This window comes from Malaclemys terrapin, chromosome 4, assembly GCF_027887155.1.
Source record: "Malaclemys terrapin pileata isolate rMalTer1 chromosome 4, rMalTer1.hap1, whole genome shotgun sequence".
NCBI classification, from domain to species: Eukaryota; Metazoa; Chordata; order Testudines; family Emydidae; genus Malaclemys; species Malaclemys terrapin.
The window spans coordinates 47618938-47642282 of record NC_071508.1 but is presented as its reverse complement, the minus strand read 5'-3'; the positions used below and the strand labels follow the sequence as shown (position 1 = coordinate 47642282).

Here is a 23345-nt window from a genome sequence, read left to right as displayed (position 1 = left end):
GATTTGATGTGCGACCTGGGCCAAGTTACTTAGGGTCAGGGCTGGCTCCAGGCACCAGCTGAGCAAGCTGGTGCTTGGTGCGGCAGATTGTTGGAGGTGGCATTCTGCACAATCCTAGGGCGGCACGGCCACTTTTTGTTTTTGTTTTTTGTTCTTGTTCCGCTCCAGCCGCCCTGAAGGGGGCGGCGGCGCAGAGAACCAGAGCCCCCTGCAGGGCAGTCCTCTTCCTTCCCTCCCCGCCGACCGGAGCGGAGCCCTCGCGGCAGGCGGCAGGAGGCGGCGCAGCGGGAGGGGCCGCTTGGCAGCACCCCTGCTGTAGCCCTGGCTGCCTCCTTCTCTCTCTCTCCCGCCCACTTTTCCTCTCCCTCCCCCCCCCCCCCCCCCCCGAGCTGGTCCCCCTGCACCCGCGCTCCGGCTGCGCTGCAAATTCTTTGTTGTTGTTTTTTGCTTGGGGCGGCCAAAAAGCCAGAGCCGGCCCTGCTTAGGGCACTTCTACATTGCAGCTGGGACTGTGCTTCCCAGTGCAGGCCGGCGGGCTCAGGCAGAGCCAGCGCGTCTAACATGCTAACCATAGCAGTGCAGTAGCAGCAGCATGGGTCTTCAGGCAGTTAGCCCGAGCTGCTGCTCTGTGCTGCCACAGCTACGCGGCTGGTTTTAGCATGTGAACTCAAGCAGAGCTAGTGCATGTGTGTCTACTCATGCTGGGAAGCACACTCCCCGCTGAAGGGTAGCCATCCCCTTAGGGACAGATTTTTAGACCCTGGATTCTATTTTTGTGGGTGCAGTTATTTGTGCATGCAGTTTAGGTCACCTGTGAAGTCAAAGTTTGTGGCTTGCAGGCAACACTGGGGCCTCTTGTAGGCATCCTAATAGAAGTGGGCATTCAGGAAGGATTGAAGGAGAAGGCAGTAGCCTGTCACTTTTCAGGGATGCTGAAATCACTTTTTTTAAAAGCATCAGTTCATTTCCTATTCTGATGAGCAGTCTCTGCCTAGCTGCAAGCTAAATACAAAGGGGTGGAGTTCTGCCTAGCTGCAAACTAAATACAAAGGAGTGGAGTTGTGATGGCAGCAAGTCTCGCAAGGTGGGATAGATCCCTTAGGGCAGAGCTGGTGCATTGTTACAGATTTCCAGCAGATGCTGAATCCATTACAAATTCTCCCTGCGGGATTCTGCAGGGAAGGACGATGTTTTACTGTTTTCAACTTGTCTTGGCAACCCTACACAGTTCACTGTAGCTTCCTCAAATACCTTTTCAGCAGTGGGGCTGCCATTGGGTTTCAAACCAGTGGATTTTGCATCAGGCTCATGGAAAGACTGAAGTTAAGGAAAGTCTTTCCATTGACGTCAGTGGGCTTTCCATCATGCACTCTACATATAAAATTGAACTCCAAGTACCTGATATAACTTAATGCTTATGACCCTGAAATGATTCAGTGTGTAGACCCTGCCTTTACTGGCTTAAAAATTGTCTGCCATGGCCCAAATCTGGTTTGGGGCGGTCACTGTAGCTTGCTTGTCAGATATTTATATGTACTGTACTATGGCTATTTCTTAGAACCGTAGCCACATTTGCAATAGACTTACGAGTAATTAAAGATGTGATTTGTGCCCTTGTTAATTTGGGTGCTTGCCTGTTCTCTGGTGGATCACATATGTTCGTTCCTGCCATATTAATTACCAAAGAATCCTTTTTTCATGGATGATGTAGTAATGAATGTTTTACAGTATAAAATAATCCTGTGCAGCTCCATCTTGCAAACAACGTTGAAAAGCAGCAGTTAGAACTGATGAAGAAATCTCACTGGATGGTGGAAATGGAGCAGCTGGTCACTCTGTTGCCTTCATTTCCTGTGTTAACCAGGTGCAATGCGAAAAGGAATTTTCTATTGTTCTAAGAAATCTCTGGAAATACCCTTTTGTATTACCCACTTAAGCCTGGTCTACGCTGAGGATTTGCGCCTATTACAGCCATTGGTGGCCAGACACTGGTATAGTTGCTCTGGTTCAAAACCCTGTTATAAACTGGGAACACCACTATTTGTAATGCTGCTATTTACACCTGCTTGATACGGGGCTTAAGCTGCACTGTTGCAAACTTAATTTTGGAGGAGTTTACTCGGTCTGCACTAGGAATTTGCGCTGGTGGGTGAAGCTAGATCAGGCTCCAGACACCAGTGGATGAAATTGACGCAAATTCCCAGCATAGACATTGTTGGATATCAATATACTTGAAAGTACGTCCCTCTTCCCCTGTGTCTGCTGCAGCAACGTCAGTATCAGAGGCAGACAGGATGGGGCACACTGCTAAAGGGTATAAATGCCGGAATTCTTGTCTTTCCTCCCAGTGACACTGGAAATCTAGCAAGTTTTCAGCTTTGTTCTTGCATACTGTTTGTTTTTTGGCTCTCCTCCAGTTTTATCCAGACAGATTGTGATTTTTTTTTTTCCCCCCCCTCAACAGCCCTTCTTTGGTGGCAGCACAAGCATTAATCAAATCTCTGGGAAGATTAAATCAGGAGAAGAAGTGTTAGCAAGCCTTGATGGACACTGGGTAACACATCTTAATCTACATTGCTAACATTTAAAAAAAAAAAAAAAAAAAACAACACAACTGTGTGTGGTCGTGGGGAGGAGGGAGGATTACAGCTTGAAAACTTTGAGAGCATTTTGTTATTTTCTCTTTGTTTGAAATGGAGCCTGGTTCCAAACTAACATCTCTGCCTTACCCCACATCATTCATAGTTAACAGTGGAGGATGGAGTTCAATGGGACATAAAACAGAGGTCCTGACTACCTCTGGTCTTTAAAGCTCTGGTAACCTAGTCAGACTTAAGTGCAGGTGACTATAGTCTGAGTACCTGGACTTCTAGGAGCCCATTGGAGTCTTTCCAATTACTTCAGTGATCTTTGGATCAACTCAGAGCAGATATTGATGGCAGCAGACAAATTGCCAGCCCTAAACCAATCAGGATACTTGTCTGGCCTCCATTACCAGTGTATTTGAATGCCTCACAATCTTTAATACATTTATCCTCACTACATCCCTCTGAGGTAGGGCAGTGCTATTATCCCCATGTCACAGATGGGGAACTGAGGGAGAGAGAGAGACTGACTTGGCAATGGTCATGCCATAGTCTGTAGAGGAATTGAACCCAGATCTTCAGAGACCTAGGCTAGCACCCCAACCACTGGACCATCCTTCCCCTCAAATGCGATGTTAAGCAGTATTTGAAATTTAGTCCGAATGTATTCAGTCTTCAACATGGGGTGGGGTGTGTGTGTTTTCAGTTCCAACTCTAATCACCACTGTGTGCACCTCTGCAATTTTGAGTAGTGCTGGATTATAGATTACATTCTCCATGCTGTTTTCTGTGAATGCTGTTGATTACATTATATAACACAGTCATGCTGTCCTAGAGTCTAATACCATCCAATTGCATGCCACTCGGCTTCCTACATTTGTAATTGGGTTTCGTCAACCCTGAAACAATTTGTTCCTCCCTTGCCTTTTGCAAGGAACAATATGCACAATGTGTTATGTAAACTTCATGGCTTCAAAAGAGCAAATCTGCAAAATGCTCTTTGGTTTTGGGTGCTGTGTGTGTGTTGGGGTGGCATGGGGGGAGGGGATGTTATTGTTCAGGAAATAAGAATATCAGCCTATTCTCCGAGCTCTGTCTGCTTTCCTCCAGCATTATGCAAAATCTGTCTCTTGTCCATCCACCTCATACTTTAAAGGAGCCACTCCTGATTCCATGCTTTGGGAGCACAATCCCCAGGGGACAAGGAGAGGAGCTGTTTCTGGGTCAAGAAGCAAATCCCAAAGCTTCGCTAGGCTCTGGGGTATGATATACACGTGGAAGCTGTCAGCACCTGCAACATGTTAGAAGATATGCACGTGGTTTTTTTAATGGACTTGTAGATACAGATCTTATAAACCTGCCATTCAGGCTGTTAGTGCCTGCCTCCTCCCAGCTCCACAGCTGGAGAGTATCTTGGGGATCTATTATCCTGACTTGGGACCAACTCCTCTGGTCTTCCCCGACCGGGGATTGGTTCCCAGACTGAGATCTTGTCTCACCTGAGAAGGGCTATGGAAGGGGTTAGGGTTCTGGAAGGAATCTGAAGGTGAGGAGGAGACTGGCGGACTTAGCTTGGGGTGAAAGAGGAACTGTAAGTGAGAGAAAGTGGCTGGAAGCTTTGCATAAGGTGGGAATGAAGCTGAGCCTAGGAGGCAGGTTATAGGTGTACCAAGGTCCATTGCGTGGGAAGGAAAGCAGCTGGGAGGCAGGTGGATAGACAGTGATGGGTGAAATAACTATCCATGATCTAAACATGGCCTGGACAATATACACGCCATGTTCAGATGGCTGAAGGGCATCAACCTTCTTGCTGTTCAGCAAATGCGGTAATATATCATTCATTCCAGCCTAGTGATGTCAGGCTGTTCACTATGCTGTGTAAATTACCAGTCTCATTCATTTTGTTTGGGGTGTTGCTTTGTCTGTAGGCAGGCCTACGAAGTCACTTCGTTAGGCAGACACTAAGACATCACCTAATCAGTCTCTAAGCGGTGAAGCTCTATTAGTAGTTAGATGCCAAATAAATTGACAGGGAATGTGGATGAAAGGCTGGTGGTGGCATTTGAAGAACAGAGTCCCCCTTTCACATGGTGTATTTCCCATTTCTATTAAAATTGCACTGTGAGGTTTTGTAGTCTCTGCTGTGCAACTTCCTTGGGGTTTCAGCAGTGACGGTAGGGAGAAAGCGTTGGTAAGGAAGGAGAGGAAGTTGCCTGATGTTGAGCTTTGGCTCCTGTAATTGTGTTCAGATACTAAACTGAGGGGGGCCATGTTAGCACCTATATAAATAGTCTTGTGGGGATGAACATGTGGTCAGCTGGTGAATGTGGTTCCTTCTCTTTTGCCCTCTGATGAACTCAGCCAGCGTTTCTTATTTTCAGTAAACTCCCTGCTCTGCTTGGATAGTTTTCAGAAAACATTTAGTGAACCTGTCTGGAGATGGGGAGGGAACCGACCTTCGAACTAACTCCCGCTCCCCAGCCTGGCACCAATCTTCTGCCAATGTTCCTCAGGATTATTTGCCTGCGTGTTCCTGCAGTCACTAAACCTTGCCTTTCATTTTCCCTCTCAGGATGGGGAAGTGTATATAAATGACTTGAAAAATGGGAACACTGAAATATTCTGGAACCCAACCAGTGAGGTGCGGAGGCAGAGACTGAAACGCCACATTGTGCTATTTGAAGAGCAAACGGACTTTGAATCGGAGAGGTGGGTAGTTGGCTGGAAACCAGCCTGCTGAGCTTCCTGCTGGTTTTCGTTCAGTTGAAACTAAATAAGAGGTCCCTGAGACTCCAGCAAGATGCTGGTAGGATTATGCCCTTGCTTAACCTGTGCATGTTTCCCTGCTGTATGTTGTCTTTTGTTCCGTGTGTATTAGCGATGATGTATTCTCAGGGCCGGCTCCAAGGTTTTGGCTGCCCCAAGCAGCCAAAAAAAAAAAAAGCCCCGATAGCAATTGCGATCACGATCTGCGGCGGCAATTCGGCAAAAGGTCCTTCGCTCTGAGCGGGAGTGAGGGACCGTCCACCGAATTGCCGCCGAATAGCTGGACCTGCCGCCCCTTTCCAGAGTGGCTGCCCCAAGCACCTGCTTGCCACGCTGGTGCCTGGAGTTGGCCCTGTGTATTCTTTCCAAGGAGTATTAATGATAGCATGACCAAGTCCTAGATTTCAGAAATGGTAGAGGCCACTCTTTTGTCAAGTAAAATAAGATAATTTTTTCAGGACTCTGGAGAACATGAAAAGAAATCTGTTATAACCACTGGAACTGAATAACAAGGGATATGATGGATTCTTCATCTGGTGTCCTTTAAATCAAGTTTGGATATCTTTTTTTTGTTTTGTTTTTTTTGTTTTTGTTTTTAAAGAAGTGCTCAGCTTCAACCACAAATTGTTAGACTAGAGACAGAAATCGCTGGCCTCCTGCATAACACAGGCCATAGAATTTCACACAGATTGCATGATCACAATGGCCCCTTCTGGCTTTGAAAATCTAAGAGACATTAGATGCGTAAGCCCCAAAATCATCAATTGACCTCCATCAATGGGGGCACCATTTTTTTTTTCCATACAAAACCCAGCATTTAACATGCTGATCAGGAAACTGCCTACCTGAATTACACATGCAAATGTACCTCTGCATACATAAATGCAGGGGCCGCATGCAAATGAATGCCCCTACACACTTTGCAGGCATGTCAGGAAATGCCATCTGAACATCTAGGCCTCCATTGCAATGGAATATCTATGAAATGAAAGTACTGTACCAATAAAGTCCACATGTGCAGCCTATATTTAGTGCTATAAATACTAAATAAATAAAGCTGACTTCAAAAGAACATAGACTTTTTAAAAAAATCATTGTGAAAGATAATTTGCCTGCACCCCAAAACAAAACAAAAATCTCAGAATTTGGAGCAAATAGTTTGTAGTTTTTATTTACCAGGGTATCACCAAAGCTGCCTAGCTGGCTGACTCCCTTCAGCATGCCAAAGGCTAATATGTGCAACATGTTGTATTTGGGGGGCAGAAGGAATGGCTGTTATGGTAGTAGCTGCATGAATGAATTACAGTCTAATACTGAATCAGCTATTCATCCCACAGCCCTGGATATCAACTGCCCATGTGTAAACTTTGCAGTCCGTGACGCATATGCTGTTGTGCAGCAGAGTATGAAAAGCCTCAGATTGTGTAGAATCTGCAGCTCTCTGAGGGGATGGAGAAAACTGCCCGTGTCACAAAATTCACTTTTCCTGCTGCTTCTGAGCCTGCAAATAAAGGAAGGAAGGCCCAGATTTTTAAAGCTATTTAGGTGCTGCCATGACTGCCTAAATTTCTTCCTAAAATGAAGTTAGGCAATGCTGAGCACACCGGTGCCTAAATAGCTTTAAAAATCTGGGCCTAACTCTTCACTACATTGATGTGTAGTGCAGTTACATCAGTAATACGCTGGTGTAACAGAGTGGAGACCATGGTCCAAAACCTAATTTTTGCAAGACCTCAAAAGGCTGAGACTATTGGACACAGGCTCACACCTATTACTATTCATATTATAGTGGTGCCTAGAGGCTGCATTATACAAATGCAGAGTATGAGAGAGTCTGCACCAAAGGCGCACAGAAATGAAATGATTTGCCCAAGGTTGCACAGCAAGTTAGTGGCCAAACCAGGAGCAGAACCCAAGTCTTTTAGCTCCCAGATCAGTACCGTACCCACTCCACTCTGTTACTGTTATCTGCAGTGACTGCAATAGGCTCCCTAACAAGAAAAACAAGGTAGAGGGTACAGCTGCTCACCTCTCCACTGATGTGATTCCCTGCTCTTTGTGCTTTAAACTCGCTTCTTATTGCTATCTCTTTGTCTGGTTCAGATCTAACTCTGGAAGCTCTTTCTGAGATCAGAAGAATGGGCAGTTTTCCCTGTAAAAGGTTCTAAAAAGCTGGAGGCCATTTCCTTTTCTCACAGACTTATTGGAACAAGGGTAATGGTGGCATTGTTCTAAAAATAATGCTATCTTCCCATCTCAGCTGCTGGGAGTCCTAGGATGCAGGGAGGCTTTGATCTGTAACTCAGCAAGAGCAATGCACCTTGTGCTTCTAGTGTATGTTCATTGGAAAACTTGCTATGCAAATCTTCTGTACAAATGAGCAGACCACCCCAGCACCTCTTCTTGGCCAGTGTCAAACAGAAATCTAGAATACGGCGGGTGAAACCCAGGGCTGAGTTGCCACTGACAGGCAGAATGGTCCCATGGATGAAACACTAGGCTGGGACATTGGAGTCCTGGATTCATTTCCTGGCTCTGCTACTGACCTGCTGGGTGACTTTGGGCAGGTCACTTCCCCTCTCTGTGCCTCCAGCCCTTTGTCTAGTCTATGTAGCTTACAAGCTCTGTGGGGCAGGTAGTGTCTCTTCCTAAATGTTGTGTACAGCACCTTGCTCACTGAGGACCCAGACAAAGGCCCTGATCCACCAAAACCTTGAGGAGTGTTGTTGTTCTCAATTTAGCTAATCTGGTGCAAACCCATCAATCCCCTAGGTAGACCCTTGTAATTGAGCTGCTTCTAGCAGACAGACAACTGGCAGTTTTCAGCTGTGTGCTACTCTGTCTCCGCTGAATCCTGGGTGCTCTAACCACAGGATTTAGATTCCAAGAGTTCTGCCTTATCTTCCCCCTCCTCTCCACAAAATACTAAGTATGCTCACATCTTTCTCATGATTGTCTGAAAGCCCTACTTGCTCTCAGTACAGCATATGAACTGCACATCAAGCAGAAAATAGAAAACCTAACACTCTGCACATCTGTCTAGTCTAGGTGTTTGCAATGTGCCATCACCTGTGTACCTGAGGGCAGTTCCAGAACACAGATGCTGTGTCATTTGAGGATCTTGGGGAGCTTTACAAACATAAATTAAAGAACACCCTCAGAAAATGAGGCCATGTCTATATTAGAAAGTTGGGTGACAGAACTTTTTGCTAGCTTCCAGCTGCCACCGTTGCTAAAATGGTGGAGCGCCTGCACGGTTGGCTGCTTTTGCTGGTGTTGCATGTCCTCGTGGCAAGAGCCTGTGAAGACAAAAACCACACAGAACAATGGGTAGCTTCACGTATTGCACCTGCCCTGGAAGCCTCTAGGCCAATTATTGTGCTTGTAGAATCACTTTCCTGCATGTGCGTGTAGTTTTAAAACAAACCAAAAAAAACTTTCCCTCCCCTCTTGCTATGTGAAAGACCCACATAGAAAGGAAACAGTAAAAGTCTAATCACTAGATTATTCCCTGCCATTTTTGGATGGCTAAAATGGCTAAGCTATTATCTGTCTGACCAGAGTGTTTCAAGTCTTATTCATCTCTTTACTAATGTTTGTTTCAAGCTTAGAGTGCAGCAGAATTACACCTCTACCCCGATATAACGCTGTCCTCGGGAGCCAAAAAATCTTACCGCGTTATAGGTGAAACTGCGCTATATCGAACTTGCTTTGATCCGCCGGAGTGCGCAGCCCTGCCCCCCCCGGAGCACTGCTTTACCACGTTATATCTGAATTTGTGTTATATCGGGTTGCGTTATATCGGGGTAGAGGTGCATTTATTAGATTCCAGTGGAAAGGGAGGCACAATTTGACTTGTGTTTCCAAGATGAAGGGAATAATGGTGGTGGGGGGGGGGGGAGAGATGTCAATAAAACATCAAGGGCCAAATCTTATAAGTTAGAAGCTCTCTGTACAGGAAAATATATGCATGCAATTGGACACCTACATTTGTGCCTTCAGTTTATGGTGTTTGCAAGTGCAAATCAGCGAATTACATATTTAATTGGTTATTTAGACCATCTAAATAGACATTTTCATGTGTGAATATCCAATTTGCATATACAGCTGCAGTCCTTTTCATGTGCATTTTTCCCCACATTTAGAATTTAGGCCTAGTTGCAAGGCTACTCTGACTCAAATCTCCGTCTCCTAGACTTAAATAGTTAAAAGGGCCAGTTCAACAAAAGGTTTTCCTTTTTACTATGGTCACCTTTTAAACTTACCACTGGTCCCAGTCAACTACGCATTACTGCCTTACTATCTTTAGTGTTCAGATGATCTTATCTGAGGAGAAGATGGCCAGTTCTTAAGGTGGTCATATATGCTGTATTCATTTTCATCCTCCTGCTAAAAGTCCATTTTAAGCCAGAGCTCAGGCTGACTAAGCCTATTATAATTCTCCTAGTGCCTCTCAGTGGACTAGACAAACATTTTTTAAGGCTCCAGCTATCTGAGCGTGGTGCTGGTTTTGAGGCAGTTGTATTTGATTCCCTGTTTGTTTCTAGACTTTGGCAGCATGTAACAAGTGCAATAAACAAAGGAGATCAACACAAGGCAACTCAGGAGAAATTTGTATTGGAAGAAGAGCAGAGGAATGCTTCACGGGAGCGGAAGGAGAATGGCACGGAGTGGAAGCCGCTGCTCTTCCGACATGATGCTGCTACCAATGAATGGCACTACAAATACGAAGAGTGAGTGACTCGAAGCATGTATAATAAGTGTGGCTATAATGGGTTAAGTGCAGACATTGGTTCTTGGGGTCCAGTCAGAAATACAAGGTGCTACGTGCATACAGCATACACTGGCCTGCTGCACTTCCATCTGGTGCTTGGGAACACTGGTCCTGCTCTTGACCAGATTGCATCTTGACCAGGCAACCTTCCTCCTGAATTCTCCCCAGTGAGTACTTGAATGTGCAGTCCTTTAAAGTGAAAGTAGACAGATCAGTGGAATATCTCCTGTGTATTGGTACAAATCGAGGCCAGATCTGTAGTGTCGAGGTGGTGTGTTACCACTGCAGGAGGTTCAGCAGCCTGTGTGATCTGAGTTGTCAGTCTCAGCTCAATTTCCTGAAGACACATCCATATTGCAAAACCTCCACCGCAGCTGGTTCTCATGAGCACCCTTGTTAGCAGCCGTGGCAAAGAAAAGAAACCAAGGACTCAGAGAACTGGAAGACTTCTCTGCCTTCCTGCTGTAGGTTTGTTACCTCTCTGTCTGGCTCAGGGTTGAGGCACACAGATGGGCCAGGATGGAAGCAACTTATGTTCATAAATGCCTAATTGCGCCCACCCTGGTTCTGTGGGCACACCAGTTAAGCCCAGGGCTAAATATTTGCTCCTGTGTGTTTGGAATTCATGCATTGCTTTTAATAAACCTGCTGCAGTTCTGTTTTTTAATACTTTCTTTTTGCTTCCAAAGTTTAAGGCCCTGGGACCCTTTAAATGACATTGCCCAGTTTGAGAAAGATGGGATACTTCAAACCATGGAGAGGCACCTATCCACGAGGATGTTGTCCCACAAAACCATGTGTATAAACAACCAAGTTATACGACACAAGGTAACCAGCACTCATCCAGAAAGCCCCTCTCTGGGAAGTGTTTTTCTTTGCATCTTTCTTCATATACTTGTATTTCTTTGATCAAGTGCTCAGCTCTGATTTGCCATGGTTTTTAGACACCACAAAATCCAAGGGCTGCATCTGACATTAGAGGCTTCTTTCTCTAGCTGTACTTTGCCTCTGATATTTCCCTGGTGCCTACTCCAGGTGCTAATCTGCTAATATTTTTTGGTAAGAGACTGACTGGGTGAGTTCCTGTTTGAAGGATCATTGTAATTGTGCTGGGATTTGTTGTAATCCTAATTACATGCTAGGACACCCAGAGCCAGAGCCGGCTTTAAGCCGATTCACCCGATTCCCCGGAATCGGGCCCCACGCCTAAGGGGGCCACACTCCGGGGGTCTTCGGCAGCATTTTGGCAGTGGGGGGTCCTTCGGCGCCGCGGAAAACCCAGAGCGGACCCCGTACTGCCAAAGTGCTGCCGAAGCCCTGGACCGCCGCCAAGTATTCCAATTGGGCGCCACAGGTCATAAAACCGGCCCTGCCTAGAGCCTGGTATAGGCAACACTTCTTATTTAAATCTAAAATAAAATCAGAATCATTGATTAATTGCCACTGTGTGATTTGTATTAGATAATATCTTCCCTGCTACCAATTTAAAAACCTTTGATTCTTTTCTTATGTTGGGTGGTGGATGGGGTTGAACTGAACTTTACTGTTCAATATTTACAAAGCACTTCTTTAGGCTGGATGTGATCTAGGGGTCTGAGCAGAGGACTGAGGCCCCGGAACTCAAATTCTAATCCTGACTCTATCACTTACTTACTTCTGGACAAGCCTGGCAATCTCTGTCTATCCACTTTCCCCATTTATAAACCATAAATAACTAATGAGAATAAAGCAGGGAGGTAGATATTGTTCCCTTTTACAAAGTGCTTCTGAAATGTGAAGAGCTATATAGAAGTGCTAAATACTAGTTAGATATAGTCTATACCAAAATCCTGAACCTGGATCTGGATACATAGTTCACGCCTTTTTATAATGGCCTGAATCTGAACACCTCTGAAATTTGGGGGAGTTTTTAGATTTGGATCGGGATTTCAAACTCCATGTTCACTGGTGTCTGGCTATATAGCTTTGGTACTCCCATTCTAGAGAGATGGGGTAGAATTTTCGAAAGCACGTGGGAAATGAGAACACAAGTACCTGTGACTCCTAATGGACTTGTGCTCCTAAAATCTCTTTGGTGCCTTTGAAAATCTCCCTCATGAGATTTGGATCCAGATCTAGGCTATTGGTGTGGGCCCATCCCTGTTATGCACTAGTAGCATAATTAGAGCCAGCAAGAGAACCACAAAATCCAGCAGGCCAAATTCATCCCTGGTAAAAGCCTGTTGAAGTTACACCAAGGGATGAATTCGGCCTGCTGGATTTTGTGGTTACTGAAAAATCTTAGCTTTTGGGAATCTCTTTTTTTGGGAGGCGGGGGGTGGGAGGGGAGAGAGAGGTGCGTGTGTCTCTCTCTGGCTCTCTCTCAAAGTCAGATATTTAGGAACTGATCCTGAGAGATTCTGAGCAGGTGTTCAGTCCCCCTCATGATCAAACCCTTAGATTCCAGAGAATTTTCCCTACCAGACTGGATAATACTTAGTCAAATTGTTGTCAAATTTTTGACAGTGTTCCTTTTAATAACTCCCATTGATTTAGAGATCTGCGAAAGACTGCAGGCGTCGTAAAACCAGTGACCAACCATCCAACCACAGCCAAAACACTGAAAGCAGCTGTTCAACACCAGAGTCTGTGCAGGAGCTGTCGGACGATGATGGCAAGTATTTGGCAAACGCTGTGCCAGATTTTAATACCTTTGCTCAAATTTAGCACCTTATTGCTTTTGAGGAGCTAAGGTACTTCCCACTCTGATTACAGGTGTCAGGATCTGGCCCATTGAGTTCCTTTGACATTGTTTTACTGATAGTGTATTCAAAATACCTTTCACTCACCTTTTCTGTCTTCTGTCCTTTCCTACCTTACTAGTAGTAACACATGTCAGTGACAGGCTGTAGTGCTTCTGAGGGCTTCCCAAGGGCTGACTTAGCAATATCAGTCATTTCTGTGGCATGAAACATTGAAAAATGTGCACTGTGACCACTCAATACCACTTTAGGAAGAGAGCAGGCCTACTTTTCCACTATTCTTTTCTCTCTCCACCCCCTGTTAGGTTTCTTGAAGGGGCTAGCAAGGCGCCCTTGAAGATGAGAGCGGGGAGGGAGGGGTTGCAAACCACTATATAGTTGCACTCACCCTACAAAGGAGGAAGCTGGGGATATTTGTGGGGGAGGGGTTCTGTGTGCTGAGAGGATACCAGTCTGACTTCATATCAGCCTCACTCCGGGGCTTGATTTTCATGATGAAAATTCCACTCTGCATTAAGTTCCATGTTAGTAGTGCCCTTTACTAACTAACAGGGGGGAGGGGTAGCTCAGTGGTTTGAGCATTGGTCTGCTAAACCCAGGGTTGTGAGTTCAATCCTTGAGGGAGCCACGTAGGGATCTGGGGCAAAATCAGTACTTGGTCCTGCTACTGAAAGCAGGGGGCTGGACTCGATGACCTTTCAAGGTCCCTTCCAGTTCTAGGAGATGGGATATCTCCATTAATTTATTTGAAGTACTTCACTGCATACAGCTGCTCACTTGCTGGGGGATTTTGTGGCATGTGTCAGAGGTCTCCCTATCACCAGAGATGTGTGGTAAATCTGGTTGTCCCTTCAATGTTTTGCCATAGGTTTTGAAAGTCCATGTACTCGGTGCGGAAAGGAAATGAATCACCTGAAGGAAATCCACATGACTGTCTTATCCCTACAGAAAGCCCAGCAGGACATACACAGGTAAGATTTGCATTCATTAGCAGCATGATCTCAATAGGACCAACATAACCTCTGGTGTTTAACTCCTCTGAATCGGCCTTTGGAGACTGGTTAATTCAGAGGGGTGCAGTTTCAAGGTATAACAATAAGTATCTTATTAAAATCGGAAAAAAAGGCTTAGCAAGCCTTCACATAAAATACTGAGAGGTTCTTCTCTTAGCCCCATCTGGGAGCATTATAGATCTTCCAGCTTGTAAAGCTACAGCATAGATGCAGACATCCGGGGAGTTCAACAGGGTGCTGGCTAGAAGTCTGATTGCTAGCTGGCCATAGAAGGCCCTAATCGTCAAGGAATCCAACATGCCTACATTTGACCTGCAGCCCCAGGGATGGAGCTCCACAGAGATCTCGCTGCTCTGCTTCACTGTTTCTCCTCTGACAGCCTCAGTCATTGCAGGAGAAACAGAGGCCCGAGGGCCTATAATTGGATTTTGGCAGATTCAGTTCATGCTTTTTAATAAGGTCTCTGTTTTATATCATGTCTGAGAGATTGGTGATCACACCTGCTTACTGCACTGGCAAACTGGAGCTGCACCTTCTGAAATGGTCATGTTTGCAGCAGGGGTCCATTATGGCTTTTATACTCTGACTCGCCTTGGGGTCAGGGTGCTGCTGCTCCATCCCTGCAGGCAGGGCTGGTGCAAGGAAGTTTCGCGCCCTAGGCGAAACTTCTACCTTGCACCTCCCCTCCCCCCCAGCCCTGCGGCAGCTCCCTGACGCATTCCCCCTCCCCCTGCGGCGGCGCCACCCCCCCGCAGCAGCTCCCCCGGCCCGGGGAGCCGTGCGGCAGCTCCCCACCCCAGCTCACCTCTGCTCCGCCTCCTCCCTGAGCACACTGCCCCCGCTCTAATTCTCCTCCCCTCCCAGGCTTGCGGCGCCAAACAGTTGATTGGCGCCAAACAGTTGATTGGCGCCAAACAGTTGATTGGCGCCAAACAGTTGATTGGCGCCAAACAGTTGATTGGCGCCAAACAGTTGATTGGCGCCAAACAGTTGATTGGCGCCAAACAGTTGATTGGCGCCGCAAGCCTGGGAGGCAGGAGAAGTGGAGCGGCCGCTGCGCTGGGAGAGGGAGTCTGAGCCGCACGTGTCAGCGCGCCGCTGGCAGCCCAACCCAGGAACGATGTAAAAATAAAATTGGGGGCACTGCTTTTTGGTGCCCCCAAATCTTGGCGCCCCAGGCAACCACCTAGTTTGCCTAAATGGTAGCACCAGCCCTGCCTGCAGGAGTATAAGGAAATGGAGCTCCCAGGGATGCAGGGCGAACATGGCTGCTGCTACATACCATATGGGGGCTGCATTCATTCTCCTGTGCACCATGGGTTGATCCTGGGTCCAATACAATCCTTTGTAAAGTTCCCATTGACTTCACTGGGGTAGGAACAGGTGCCAGATCAGCAGAGTCTCTGTGTGCAGAAGTGGGTGGAGTCATAGGTGCTGATTCCATGGGTATTCCAGGGCTGGAGCATCCATGGAAAAAAATCGTGGCTGCTCAACACCCACCAGTAGCCCCATGGATCAGCGTCTCCTCTCTCTCCCCTCCCCCCTCCCCGTGCATCCTGCCTGCCGCAATCAGCTGTTTAGCGGCGTTCAGGAAGTGTTGGGGGTGAGGGAAAGGAGCGGGGGCAGGAAGAGGTGGGGGAAGGGGGCAGAATGGGGCAGGGGCAGGAAGGGGTTGGGGTGGGAGCTTGAGGGAAGGGGCGGAGGGGGCTGGGGCGGAGAGGCGGTCGAGGGCCCCCCCTTCCCTCCGGAACTGGGGAATTTGGCGCCTCTGGGTGGGGCCATAGGCTTACTGCCTCATTCCCACGATTGGGGTGGCTGGTGCCCATTGACATGCTGGTAGGGAGCCAGTTCCTGCATTCAGGGGAGGCCAGGGAATGGGATTGTGTCTGGCTGTGGGTGGAGGGGATGCAAGAATGAGGAGATGTCTTGTGCCCTCCTGCCTTTCCCAGCCTCATGCCATCTGGCTTTGAAGGCTGATTCTGTCCATTAGAATGGTTCCAAAAAGTACTGCTCAGAGGGAGAAATGTGAGGGTTAGTGACAATTCAGATACTCTTCGGGAAGCTAATTCTATTTTAGGCTGTTTGATAAGACTCGTAAAGATTTTTCCAATGGCAATACTCCTCCTGATGACTTTGGAAAGCTAATAAGTTTGTGTAGGCTTGAATAAAATGCAGCAGATTGCTATTTCAGTAGACAAGGCCAAGAAACCTGTTCTCTCGAATTACTAAATCCTGGCAAGTACACAGAATTTAGTGTCTTACAATGAGTTGGCAATTCCTGAATTTTGCACTGTACTCTGTTCTTTGCTGTCTTTCTCACTCCTAGTGCTAGGTTTTCGAGTAACGTGGCCCCAATTGAGGGTACTGAACCTCAGAAGTGCTCGGCACCTAGCAGTCTCCATTGTGAGCGGGCCAGATTTCCTGAACAGCCCCGCACTCACCATGCTGAGATTGCTTGAAAACCCAGCCATTTATTTTGGTGCCTGAGCTAGACCTGGGCTGTTCCATAAATAGGGCCAGATTTTCCAGGTGTTGAGCCCTTCTGAAAATTCTTTTCCTACTGTTTCTGTTGCGTGGGAATCAACCCTTTTATAATAATTGTTCATATTAGAAGTAGCACCATGAGACCCTAGCTGACATCGGGGCTCCATTGTGCTGGGTTCTTGCATGCACATAGTGAGACAATCCCTGTCCCAAAGGGCTGATGGTCTATATAGAAAAGATAGACAAAGGATAGGAGAAAGGAATATTCATATTATTCCTTTGTTAAAAGAGAAAAGCATGTGGGCCTGATCCTGTACTCATCAAACAGGCTTGTAAATTTAAGCCATGGGGAGTCTTGCCTGTGTAGGATCTCCAGGACTGGGAACAGTAGCTGAGTGTTCATGGGTGTCCAGGACGGGGTGGGGGGGCGGGGAAGAATATCTGTAAAATTCTTTCCTACATGCAAATGGATTTATTACTACTTGTTGTTTCAGAAACCTCACTGCTCTGAACAAAAAATCTTTCTACAGGAAGGCCTCTTCCGAAAACTTCCTCCTGGACTCTCGCTGTTGGTTTCTCATTTGCATCTTTCTTACATGTCAATTGTTCATTAATTATGTCTTCAAATAAAAGCACTACGTTTGGCAGCAATAAAAGTTACTGGCTGCAGGAGGGGGACACTCACGCAAGGAGCCCATCGAGGCACCAAGCACTTTAAAACCAACGCAGCAGAGCTGGAAGAAAAAGCCAGGCTAAAAGGGGACCCAGGGAACCAGCAGTTTAGTTCCTTCAGATTGTCATTTGCCTTTTTCGTGTACATCTTCAAGGACCTCTTTACCTGTACGGGCCTTAATGCTAAAGCCAAATGTAGCTTTAATTGTGCAATTTGTTTTCTATGTCTTGTCATTTTCTGATGCAATCAATAACTACCAAGCAGTATTGGTGCCCCAATAATGGCAAACATCTACATGGTTTTAGAATGGTTCCATTGGCTTGTTTTATAGCTCTAAGGGTTGGGGGAGGTGGGAAGGGTTCTTATTGTCAATTTTCAAGATGTCTGTCGGGTACATTCAGTTATGGGACGGGAACAACAGATGAGGGTCCAAAAATCCAACCACTTGGTTATCGGTCACAGTTTCTCCTAGGATCTTGCTGTTGACACACACACACAGTTGGACCTGAAAATATGCATCACACTCCACTGCACAGAGATTGTAAATGTGCACGATTGCCGCCTTTAGGAAAAGGGACTCATTCAGTAAAGCTCCTCATTCTGTTACAGAGCAGATAATGTCCTGAACTAGACCCACTGAGTCAAATGTCAGACATGCTTGTTTATAAATCCTGATCACTTTTTTTTTTTGGGGGGGGGGGGCGCTATATGGCTGTTTTTACATTATAACCACACAAGAATTGTACATAAGTCCTCTAAAATTTCCCATTGCCCCCTTGGAGAGGGAGCAAGTATGTGTGTTTGATCGTAGGCACATCTATTATTAAAGGTCAGGAAGGGTAAGGGTTTTGCCACTGCGTTGTTAACTCTGTTAATAGTCTTCCTATTTTACACCATTTTTTAAAAGATTTGCAATATTCTCTGTAGATTGCAGTCAGTACTAAGCCTTTCTTTTCTGGCCTGAAGTAGTTCCAATTGGTAAGTACTGCTATATATACAGCCTTAAAATACTTAGTGGTGGTGCCAGACTGGCAAACTTTAAATGTAAATGTTTCCAAATTTTTAACTACATTCCTTGTCATGTTCTCCAGTTAGGGGAAACCTGTTTGTGCTTGATATGTTGAAATAAAATTACACAGAACTTTCAATAACAATGTCTTTGGATTATTTGTGTTTGGGATTTTTCTCATTTTGTAGCAGTTATGCAATGCGTGAGTTATGTTGTGCTTTCCGAATAGATAGTATACAGTAATAGATGTACAGTTGGCTACCATATGAACACAGAAGAGAGACGCATTCCATACTAAGTTCTGAGTGACACAATGAGTTGTCTTCCTCCCTGAAAGAGGAGCAACAGCTCATAGATGGTGTTCATGAAAATGTTTGGCAGATGTTCTCTATCTTGCATGGAATGGGAATAGCAAAATTCTATGATCTGACATTTGTCTGACTCTCAAATTAGGCTATGCTTTTCAAATGTAACAGCTGATTTTTGGATGTCTGTCTTGCTGAAACACCTTTAAAGATCCACCGTAGTTGTCACCTTCTTGAAAAATGCCTTCACAGGGAGAAAATACCTGGTACTAAAGGGCTCTTTCATCTAGCAGAGAAAGGCATACCAAGAACCAATGGCTGGAAGCTGAAGTCAAACTCAAATTAGAAATTATACACAAATTCTAAGTGATTTAACATTTATGAATAAATTACTAAGGGAAGTGGTGGACTCTCAATCTCTTCATCTCTTTAAATCAAGACTCTAGAGCCTTTCTGGAGGGTGCTTTAGCCAAACACAAGTTATTGGGTTCAATATAGGGGGTAACTGAAATTCTATGCCCTGTGACATACAAGAGGTCAGATTAGTTGATGAGAATGATCCCTTCTTGCCTTAATATCCATGAGGGGGGGCCAGCTTTCAGAGGGCAGGAACTCAGCACTTTATAAAAATCAAGCATCCCTAAAGGCCTGGCTACACTTGCAGCTGTACAGTGCTGTGAGGTAAACCTGTCTTCGTACAGCTGAGTAGGGAAAGCGGTGCAGTCGGTCCACACTGACAGCTGACAGCGCGGTGGCGTGGCCACACTTGCAACATTTGCAGCTGTGTTGGGTAGGGTTACCATACGTCCTCTTTTTCCCGGACATGTCCGGCTTTTCAGCAGTCAAACCCCCATCCGGGGGGAATTGCCAAAAAGCCGAACATGTCCGGGGAAAATGGCGGCTCTGCTCCTCCCCGACTCTTCGGCTCTGTTTAAGAGCCGGGCTGCCCGAGCGCTACCGGCTTCGGGCAGCCCCCGTGCCTCCGGACCCTGCGCCCCCAGCCGGGCGCTTCCCCTCCCGGGCTCCGGCGGCGCAGGGTCCGGAGGCACGGGGGCTGCCCGAAGCCGGTAGCGCTCGGGCAGCCCGGCTCTTAAACAGAGCCGAAGAGGAGCAGAGCCTCCAGCCGCAGTGGCTCCTCTTCGACTCTGTGTAACTGACACAGTGTAAGTTACGCAGAGCCGCGGCGGCTGGAGGCTCTGCTCCTCTTCGGCTCTGTTTAAGAGCCGGGCTGCCCGAGCGCTAACGGCTTCGGGCAGCCCCCGTGCCTCCGGACCCTGCGCCGCCGGAGCCCGGGAGGGGAAGCGCCCGGCTGGGGACGCAGGGTCCGGAGGCATAGGGGCTGCCCAAAGCCCCAGTGCTACCGGCTTCAGGGTTTGCCGGGCAGCCTCCAGACCCTGCGCCTGCGGCTGGGCGCTTCCCCTCCCGGGCTCCAGCTGTGCTGGGGAAGCGCCGGCTGGGGGCGCAGGGTCTGGGGGCTGCCCGGCAAACCCTGAAGCCGGTAGCACTGGGGCAGCCCTTTCCCCCTGGCTGGGAGTGGAAGGGAGGAGGGGGCGGAGTTAGGGTGGGGAAGGGGTGGAGTTGGGGCAGGGCTAAGGGTGGGGAAATGGGCGGGGCCAGGGCCCGTGGAGGGCCCTCTTTTTTTATTTATGAGATATGATAACCCTAGTGTTGGGAGCAATGCATTATGGGCAGCTATCCCAGCATTCATGTGGCTGCAATGTGCTTTTCAAAACGGGGGTGGGGTGGAGTGTAACAGGGAGTGTGGGGGGAGAGAGAGTGGTTTTTGGAGCGTGTCAGCACTCTATTTTGCAAGTTCCGAACTCCCGGCCCCCTGCTCATTCATTTACTCACTCAAAGCAAGCTGCAAATTGTTTGCTTTTCTCTGTGGTACGAGCTTTGAAACCAGCACTTCCGCATTCCTGCAGCCAGTCACAACAATGGGGAGGATTGGCCACTTGACAAGATGATCACTACAGTGCAGCAGGTTGATTCCTGGTACACACTCACAGGGGAGAGTCGTAGCCACTCCACTGTATCTCTTACGCTACTCAGGGAGGTGGAGTACCTGCAGCGGTGTACCCAGGGAGATACAGCGCTGTATGTGCCTTGCCAGTGTAGCCGGTCAGTGAGTTACAGTGCTGTGGGCGGCTTTACAGCACTGTAACTCGCAAGTGTAGCCAAGGCCTTGTTTACACGGCAATTTTCTCACTATGGGGTGTGAAAAAAACATCCCTGAGCACTGCAAGTTTCAGCACTGTAACGTGCCAGTGTAGACAGGGCACCAGCGCTGGTAGCTACTCCCCTCATGGAGGTAGGTTTTTTTTACAGCTCTGCCGTGACTACACAGCCACGTTAAAGCGCTGCTGTGGCAGTGCTTTAATGTTGCTAGTGAAGACACCCTAAATGTTTCAGTCTGGACTGAATGATTCCCAAGGTCACTAGTCACTCTTGAAAATCTTGGCGTTAGCTGCTTAACAGACAGGTGTAGTTCCAGCATCCACTTTCTAAACAATGTTCATTCCAAACAACCTGCCTCCAAGCTCTTCGTTTTTAGCAGCAGCCACTTATCTGGCCTCTCCTGTCTGTCAATGCTGTCTGTGGCCTTTTCTTATGTTTTCATACTTTTGTGTTTATCTCCTTTCCAGACCTTGCCTTAGACAAGTGAGGAATGTGCTGATAGAAACCTGTTCTCTTTTGCAGGAGTGTTATGTCTTCAGGATATGATTATGACATAAGTTTTGGAAAAGAATGTCAAGAACAGTCTGAACCAAAGAGCAGGGGTGCTGATTGGGACAGGGCCGCCCAGAGGGAGGGGCAAGTGGGGCAATTTGCCCCAGGCCCCGCAGGGGCCCCCACGAAAATATAGTATTCTATAGCATTGCAACTTTTTTGTATGGAAGGGACCCCCGAAATTGCTTTGACCCAGCCCCCTGAATCGTCTGGGCGGCCCTGGATTGGGAAGCCATTAGCAGGTGCTAAGTAAGCAAATGCTTGAAGTTGTTAGAACTCTTCCACTTTAAGAAACAAAATGCACCCTCAAGGAATTCCATTAGAACCTATTATTTATTTTTATTAGTCCTATTAGTAGTAATATAAAGGTTCTTGCAAAGAGATTTGCAGTGCAACCAATGAAATGTTACCTATATACACCAATTTCACATCAGCAGTGGGGCATAGGGGAAGTCTCCCAAATCTATCACTGTTTCCCACATGGGATCAAAATTATTCCAGTTTAAAACAAACAAAAACCCATACATCCTGCTAAAACAGAAGCTGGATTAAAATCAACAAGCAATTGCTGTAGATGGAAATCAGAAAGGGAACATTCATGTGGGCATGGGAGAACATTCATTTTTAGTGAATAGCACAGATGGAAAATACTTGTCATAGTCATCCATGAGGATCCAATGCAGGTCCTTAGTAGGTAAAAGTACAAGCCCCTTCTATACAAACTAGAGGAGAAACACCTTTATCTCTAAATCTCAGGATGTTACTGTTTCTGGGGCTAACCACTGTAGGCAGACATGATCAGAGTAAAGCCATGACATTATATTACACTACTTATTCCACCTTCAGAGAGGATAATCCCTCGAATTAAATGGCAAAATGGACACAGTTGAAACCATGCCTTGCCTACCACCTTTCCTGCGATTCACAATTGCCTGATATGCCCATAGGAATTGCTTAAACTGAAAAGTAATATTAGGGAATGTTAGTGTACTTTTATCTTCTCATGCAGTTTAGAACTGGGAAGCAGCTCATCCATAATAAAAGTTTTGCAGGTCAAATCCTACCATCAATAACAGCTGTGACGTCCCCTTGTTTTCAAGTGCAATGTACAAGTGCAACTGCTTGGAATTTAATAAACAATTCTGATGATAATGTGCAAAAAGGACTAAAAGAATACAGCTCACTGTTCTCTAGTGGGGTCGGCTCTGCATAAGAGTTTGCAAAATTTGTGGCCTTAGGGCTTGAGCCATTTCTCATTAAATTTAATGGGAGTTGCATTAGGCCTTTAATTTGTAAAGAGGACATTAAAAGTGTATAAGGAAGAGAAGAAAGGTGGTCCAGTGGTTAGGGCACTGATTTAGGAAACTGGAGTTCAAGTCTCTGCTCTGCCACAAATGTTGAATGATTTTAGGTAAGTCACTCAGCCTCTTTCCTCCCTTCCAGCTGTAAGAATGGTGAATTGTGAGGTACTCAAATACTCCAGCAATGGGAGCCATATAAGTACCTTAGACTAGTGGTCATATTGAGTCCTATACTCTAATGACCCTGTTTATGGGTGGGCATAGGCCTCTCCCGCAGACATCACAGTTGCATGCACCATATGTAAGGGGTCCCCTTACTAACAGTCAGTGGGGGTGTTTTGGTGGGCCAACTCCCTGTGCCAAAAGAAAGGGGAAGGGTCGATGGGAAATCAGGACCCAGAGACTGACAGTTCGCAGGAACAATGGGGAGAGGCCAATGCTCCAGGTCAGCCTGATTGACAGGGCAGGCAGGCTAATCAGGGAATGAGGAGGCCGGGAGGGTCCTGTTCTCCGTGTGAGCTGGAATTGCCTGGGTCAGAGAGAGTGGGGCCAAGCTGAGCTAGGGAGCAGAGCTGTGTCAGATCCGGAGGGGCCAGAGAAGCAGGTCACTGCTGGAAGCGGAGTCACAGAAGCAGCCTGCAGAGCAGACCTGTCATGGGAGGAGAGCTGCAGCAACCAGAGCCAGAGAAGCAGCCCACGGAGCTGGAAGCAGAGCATCAGCAGCGCCGTGCTGAGGCAGAATGGAGCTGGAGCTGGAGCAGTCTGAAGCCAGGTGTGGTGAGCAGCTGGGGAGAGCAGTGGGCCCAGCGCAGGGAGATGCCCCAGCCAAGCGGCCCTGCAGGCCACACTTGGAGGGGGATCGTAACCCTGATGGGGCGGGGGCAACGCTGGAAAGAAGGGTCCTGCCACCTAAAGCCTGAGAGTGTGTCCACTGCCAGAGCAAGTGTCCAACCCACAGCATCTC

The 23345-nt window shown here is 47.1% G+C and overlaps 1 protein-coding gene across 4 annotated transcripts in view; it reads left to right on the top strand.

Moving 5' to 3' along the window:
* The window catches only part of OSBPL5 (oxysterol binding protein like 5), a 213846-nt gene extending 195662 nt beyond the window's left edge, over window positions 1-18184 (top strand). For all 4 annotated transcript variants that reach the window (XM_054027036.1, XM_054027032.1, XM_054027033.1 and 1 more), the window contains 7 exons: window positions 2465-2554; window positions 5158-5294; window positions 9899-10084; window positions 10815-10953; window positions 12661-12778; window positions 13735-13837; window positions 16858-18184. In XM_054027036.1, coding sequence (XP_053883011.1) covers window positions 2465-2554; window positions 5158-5294; window positions 9899-10084; window positions 10815-10953; window positions 12661-12778; window positions 13735-13837; window positions 16858-16993 — 909 coding nt within the window. In that variant the 3' untranslated portion in view covers window positions 16994-18184. The remainder of the gene's footprint in view (window positions 1-2464; window positions 2555-5157; window positions 5295-9898; window positions 10085-10814; window positions 10954-12660; window positions 12779-13734; window positions 13838-16857) is intronic.
* Window positions 18185-23345: the final 5161 nt, after the last annotated feature.